The sequence below is a fragment of the Cebus imitator genome, unplaced genomic scaffold (assembly GCF_001604975.1).
Source record: "Cebus imitator isolate Cc_AM_T3 unplaced genomic scaffold, Cebus_imitator-1.0 Scaffold180, whole genome shotgun sequence".
Lineage (NCBI taxonomy): Eukaryota > Metazoa > Chordata > Mammalia > Primates > Cebidae > Cebus > Cebus imitator.
The window spans coordinates 1,231,971-1,238,749 of record NW_016107495.1 but is presented as its reverse complement, the minus strand read 5'-3'; the positions used below and the strand labels follow the sequence as shown (position 1 = coordinate 1,238,749).

General features: G+C 47.3%; 1 protein-coding gene across 1 annotated transcript in view; it reads right to left on the bottom strand.

Moving 5' to 3' along the window:
- The window catches only part of GCKR (glucokinase regulator), a gene marked incomplete at its 5' end in the record, with an annotated part of 24,615 nt that overhangs the window by 16,598 nt on the left and 1,238 nt on the right, over positions 1–6,779 (bottom strand). The window contains 6 exons of the mRNA XM_017545626.2: positions 223–299; positions 645–742; positions 951–1,049; positions 1,691–1,809; positions 3,310–3,415; positions 5,713–5,807. Coding sequence (XP_017401115.2) covers positions 223–299; positions 645–742; positions 951–1,049; positions 1,691–1,809; positions 3,310–3,415; positions 5,713–5,807 — 594 coding nt within the window. The remainder of the gene's footprint in view (positions 1–222; positions 300–644; positions 743–950; positions 1,050–1,690; positions 1,810–3,309; positions 3,416–5,712; positions 5,808–6,779) is intronic.

The following is a 6,779-nucleotide window of genomic DNA, read 5'->3' as shown; positions in this document are numbered from 1 at the left end:
TTTTATTAGAGACAGGGTTTCACCATGTTGGCCAGGCTGGTCTCAAACTCCTGACCTTGTGATCCGCTCACCCTGGCTTCCCAAAGTGAGCTACCACACCTGGCTATTTCTCTGGATTATCTATTCCAATGAACTCCCCACCTAGCTCCACCTTCCCTTTTGCTTCCACCCTCAGCACACCAGTGATCTGCCCAACTTCCCCAAGTCCTGTTCTTCTCCAACCTGGTTGGTGATCTCAGCCTTCTGGTTAAACATGTCACTGTGATCACCAATGAGAAAGCCATGGACATCTCGGAAATCTGGGAAGTTTAAGAACAAGGAGAGAGGAAAGATTGGCTTTATAGGAAAGGAAGTTTCTAGGCTTCAGGGGGAGTCAGTGGGACTGGGAGGAAAAGTGGTAAGCGGTGTGTGGAGGGAGGAGTAACCCATGTGGGAAGCCACAGCTAAGCATAGGGGTGGGAGCTAAGAAGGGATCAAGGACTGAGTTGGGGTTTGAAGGAAGAAGAATTTGACTGAGTGTGCCTATTTAGATAGGGCAGGAGGGACACTGACAAACACCCATGGGTTGGGAGTAGGACAGTGTTTGGAGAGCCGCCCGATCGGATCAGCAGGAAGCAGGAAGAACATCTGGACTGGGATCCCACCAGCGCCGAACGTGTGGATGCACTCTACTCCATCCATGATGGCAATGATGCCCAGGGTCTGCCAGCCAACCAAGTACACATGGCCTTTCTTCTCCAGACTGAGAATGGATCAGAGGTTAGGACATGAGAGATTACAGTGAAAAGAGGCCAGAGATGCACACAGAAGAGCACAGGAGTCAACACACCATGACCCTTCAACATGCAATCCCATCACCCGCACCATGTTAACATGTCTCATAGAGTCTCCCTGCTCTCAGTATTCCCCATCTGGGCCACATCCCCACCTCTAAACACATATCCACACACCTGGTGCTGACGTGCTTCATCAAGGTGGCAATCTTGGGGCCTTGGCTGTAGGTCACCTGATGAGCTCGTTCAAATGTCCGCAAGATTTCCAGGAGGCATCTGGGAGAAAAGCCACCAGCTCCCAGGAAGGGCCCAATGCCTCTCAGAAAGACTGGGTGCCTCCCTGAGGAGGGAGGCGAAGGCATAGCTCCCTTAGAACTAAGTTCTTCTGGTCCCTGGAGAGGTGCAGAGAGTAGGGCCAGACTGTGTTCGGGGGGTGCAGCAAGGGATTCAGTGGGCAGAAAATGAAAGAGCAGAAAGAGGGATGAGGGCATCAGGAGGGTACCAGGAGGAGCAGGATCTGAAAACCGCTGGGAAGGGGAGTGAACAGCCTGGGAGTGAGGCTAGAGACCCTGGAGAGGGAGGTTGGCCCATAGTAGGATGAGCTCTACCTGCATGACCTAGACCACCCCCCAAACCAAAGGGCCCTCGGGAGCCAGGCTGGCTTTGGAGGTTCCAGGCAAGCTCAGGGATTAGGTCTGGGCCTGAGGAATCCAGGATCCACTGGAGACAATCTGGACTCTGCGACTACGTGGTGGGAGCAACAGCATGTCCCTACCAGCTCCCTTCCCAGGGGAGGCGTGGTGGGCTGCAGTCTTACTGCCACCAGCCCAGTCCTTGGGTCTAGACCTGCCGTTCCCCATCCACACCATCTCACGCTCACCTGACTCTGAGCTCTCTCTTGTCCAGGTCCTCCCTACCTTTGAGATGCTGCAATGCCCCGGTCCACAGTCTTATGGGCAGCTAATAACAGGGTTTCCAGCAGGATCTTGGTGGCACTTCCACCTTTCATTCGGGAGGAGCCGCTGAGACCCTCAGGCTGAAGGAGGCGAAGACACCCAAGAGGAATTGGGAAAGGATGAAGACTCCGGAGACCACTTGTTAGTGACCCCTGGCCATGCATGTGATGGTACTGCTGGCCCCTGGTGTGCCTGTGAGGAAGGGGGCTGGGTGGGCTTGACTGAGAGGAAGATTAGAAAGAGGGGAATGACCTCCTCTGGTCATTCCTGGGTATATATTTAGGACTCTCTGGGGAGGAAGTCACAGTGATTGGGTCTCTTGTCAGCTGGGTCAAGGGTTTTTCATAAAGTGCTTTCCTTTTCTTTTTTTCTTTTTTTCTTTTTTTTATTTTTTTGAGATGGCGTCTTGCTCTGCCGCCCAGGCTGGAGTGCTGTGGTACAATCTTGGCTCACTGCAACCTCTGCCTCCCAAATTGAAGAGATTCTCCTGCCTCAGCTTGCTGAGTAGCTGGGATTACAGGAACCTGCCAACACACCTGGCTAATTTTTGTATTTTTAGTAGAGATGTGGTTTCACCATCTTAGCCAGGCTGGTCTTGCACTCCTGACCTTAAGTGATCTGCCTGCCTTGGCCTCCCAAAGTACTGGTATTACATGCATGAGCCGTCACACTTGGCCCAGAGAGTGCTTTTCTTTCCAAGAAATTTCTCCCCCACCTCCCTCACCTCCACCATTTTCTGTGGTAGTTTATCAGTCCAAATGCCACATGTCATATGCTTTGGACAGACAGATGAAGCAGCCGTTGCAGGGGTCCAGATGTGGAACACAGCACACCGGACAGCAAAGAGATTCCCGCAAACAGAGTGATAACAGTAGTGACTGAGAAAAGAAGACTGAAAGTCAACATTTGCAGAGAGGAGGAAAGAGAGATGAGTATTTGGGAGGCCAAAGCTATGGAATTCTTATGTCATATGGAATTCTACCTTCCTATCTCACAAAAGGAAGATGGAGGAGAATGTCTCAGATTGTATGGCCATCACTGGTAGAGGGAGGCACCGGCTGGAATTTGGCTAAGGCCCTCCTAAGGCCCAAGTGAGGAGAAATGGGGCTAGTAAAATGTATCCACAATCCAGATGAGAAAAAAGGAACAGGAGAAAACAGCTTTCAAGCTAAGAAGGGCCAGGCAATTTTGGAGAGGATTTAGAAGGCAGAATGAAACAAAACTGCACCCCATTTTTTAATGTAAATATATAAGACAGACAGACTGAGACATAACCGTGGCTATTCAATGGTGTTTGTACACAGATGGCGAAGATCTTCTTTAAACTGAAACTGCCCCCGACCACTAAAGTGTTTAATGATTACCGGTTTGAGAGACGGGGTTGGAATGAAGACAAAATATCTTACAGTGAAAAAGTAAATGGGAAAATAGGATTTGGTTTATAACATTTTAGCTGACTCACAATGCCTCAGGAATTTAAACAAGATGTAACAGAACCTAAAATCAGAGGCCCCAAGGAAGTGGCAAGCAGTTCCCAGGCGCTGGGGGGTTGGAGAACGTAGAAAAAGGAGAAGCCCTACCCCGATGGCAGGATTGAGCACAAAAGCTTTCTGTTTCTCCTGCATTTTCTGCATCCGCTCTGCCACTTGTCGGAATGTTGAACTCCAGTCTTCAATGGGGTCATTTCTGGGGCCCAGAGAGACACAAGGTGGGGAGATTGTCTATGAGGATTTCAAAGAAGGGCCTCAGCTGGGAGTCATGATCAAAGACTGCTTTGGGACTGAGGTCAGAGGTCAACAACTTCACACAGACGTATGCTTTGGAGGTTTTAGAGGCACTGTGTCCCTGAACCCCAAGGACAGGGGTTAATAAAACATTCAGCACCTCAAGCCCAGAGCAAAGCCAACATTCAGGTTGAAAGTTCCAGCCTGAGACCCAAACTGTCTTGCATAAGCCCCAATGCCATGGCCACACTAACCTCACCCTCTGCAGGCCCCTTAGGGAATGCCTGTCATTCAAATGTCAAAGTTGCCACCTTATTTTCCATCTTAGGGTCCAGAAGCCCTTCCCATTCATGGAAATACATTCTGGAAATCCCTCCAAAGAGTGAGCCCTCAGTACTGGAGGGAGGGATAACGGTGAGGGAATCAAGGTGCAAGGTAGGTGTAGCACCTCGCAGTTGTCAAGCATTCCTTGAATGAATTAATGGGGAACAAATCAATGTGTTAATGAGGCAGACTTGTTATCTGCTTAGTTACAAATCATGGAATCGCAAAGAATGAGGATCTTCTTCAGTTGATTTCTAATGGCTTTGCAAGGGGATAATTTGTGAATCCCCCATTATGGCAGGACCTCCAAGAGTCAGTTACCCCTGTACATGTCAATAAAATGTAAATGCACCCAAAATTTACATTTCATTGGGGTGCATTTCATGGCACCCCAAATTTTGCCTTATCATCCCATCCTGCAAAGTTTCCATCCCTTCTTGAACTATTTTTGTATCACTTCTAGGGCAGACAAATTTCACATATTTCATGCCTGTTGTGTAAATTGTCTCCTGTCATTTGTCCTCAAACTATTTCTGAAACTTGCTAGAGACCTAAGAAAGAGGAGACTAAAGCAGAAAGCAGCGACAGGGTTCATATTGCATGGTTTAACATCTAGATTCCTAAACACAGCTGGGCATCTGAATCATCTGGGGAGTTTTATTTTTTAATAACTACCCATTTCTGGGTACCACATCCAGATTCAGATTCAGCAGTTCTGGAGTGAAGCCCCAAAATCTGTATTTTTAGAAAGCTTTCCAGATGACTCTGAAAATCAGCCAAGTTTGGGAGCCACTGATTTAAGGAACAACTGGAAGATCTCCACGCCTACACTGTTTGAAATTCTTCATTTCACTTAGTCATAGGGCCTGAAATTAGCTTCCACTGCAGCAGATACATTTTTGGTGAAGGAGGGCCCTCCATGAAAAGGATCAGGGTTAGGGTATTTCAGATTCATTTACACCTTCACATGAATTATACTACAGCCTAGAATCTGGGAGGTGAAAAAGCACCTTCGAAAAACCCGCTTGTCCGCCTTCCCAAGACCACCGCTAAATAGAAAAAGCTGCTCTAAAATCATCAGCAAGCCTCTGCCGTATCCCTCTGGTGTCAGGAAGCCCTCAGCTTTGTCAGGTGGCCCAGTCCAATGGTCTATTTAGCAGAGTTTCCCCTACCTGGCTGTGCATCAGAATCTCCAGGGATGCTTTCAAAAAATAGATATTTCAGGGCCTTACTCCAAACCTACAAAACCAGACCTCTTGCACAAGGAACTAAGAATCTTCTTTATTTTTTTGTAACATTCCCCAGGCAGCTCATGCACAGAACCACATCTGAGCACTACTGGTTTAATATGTTGACTTATTCTGAGATCAGAGTGACCACTGACATAGAAAATATAAGAGGGAGGTGATTTGGGAATGAAGGGCTCTCAGGGAAGGGAAGACGGTGAGAGATCTGAGGAGCCTCGGGGGAGCAAGGGGGTGCCAGAAATGATGAGAGAGAATGGGCACTAAATAAGGGAGCTGGACAAAGAAGAGTAGGGAGCCATCTAGCACCCACTACTGCTACTTTGAAAAGGTGCTTGGAGCTCACCCCCAAATGAAAGCACAAATCTTTGTGGTATGCATCTTCCTGACCCCATTTTATCCTCCATTTTATCTCTTGTTTTTCTTGCCTCTTCAATCCCTGTTTTGAATGTAAGCTATCTTATACTTTATGTATCCTTTGTAAGTTGCCTTTAATCCCTTCTGAAGCAAGAAGATAATAATTTAACAAACAAGAAAACCTTGTAAGCTTAGGGGCGCCCCATATTTAATATTCTGAGATTTGGTGAACAAGGCTATATTCATCATTTTCTCCCTTATGGTTGTACTATAGACTTTGACGTGTTCCCTTCCAGCCTGCCCCAGGGCTGGCCAGTCATTCCAGAAGGCTTACCTGGCCATGCTCACTGGATTGAAGCCAACCAGGACTGGCAAGAAGACAGCTGTGTTGTTCATGCAGTAGTCCATCTGGCCTGCCACAAATGGAGCCTGATGGTGAAGAAAGAGAAGGGCATGATGAAGGGGTCATTATTCTGAGTGGTGCCCGAGGCTCAAGTGCATCAGAATCCTTCAGAATGCTTGTTCAAAATGCAGACTCCTAGGTACAGTTACAATCTACTGGATCCAAATTTGAAGGAGGAGCATTTTTAACAAGTACTCCAAGGAAATCTGCATGGTAAAGTTGGAATACTACTGAACTAAATTGTAAGTTCTTTGAAGTCAATATCCTCTTCTCTTTGTGTGTTTCCTTCCATATATAACACTGGTGGGATCTAGTTTCTGCTCCGTGAATTCCTAGAGCCAGAGAGCTGCAGAATTGAGAGGAAACTTGGAGTCATCTGGCTCAGTGCTTCTCAAACTACCTGGTAATCTTGTTGAAATGCTCAATAGGTCTGGGATGGGGCCTGAGATTTTGCATTTCTAACAAGTCTCAGGTGACACTGATGTTGCTGGTACAGGCACCATACTGTAAGTAGCAAGGGACTAGTCCAGGGCCCATATTTTTCTGTAAAAGGTGAGATAGTAAATACTTTAGGGTTTGTGGGCCTTTTGGTCCCTGTCCAACTACTCAACCCTATGGCTATAGCATGAAAGAGGCCCTAGGCCATATGTAAACAAAAATAGCTGTGTTCCAATAAAACTTTATTTTAGGGGCTGGACACAGTGGCTCATGCCTATAAACCCAGCACTTTGGGAGGCCAAGGGGGGCAGATCACTTGAAATCAGGAGTTCAAGACCAGCCTGGCCAACATGGTGAAGCCCTGTCTCTACTAAAAATACAAAATTATCCAGGCATGGTGGCATGTGCCTGTAATTCCAGTTACTTGGGAGACTGAGGCAGGAGAATCGCTTCACCCAGGAGGCGGAGACTACAGTGAGCCAAGATCGTGCCACTGCACTCCAGCCTGGAAGACAGAGGGAGACTCCATTAAAAAAAAAAAAAAAAAAAAAAAAAAAAAA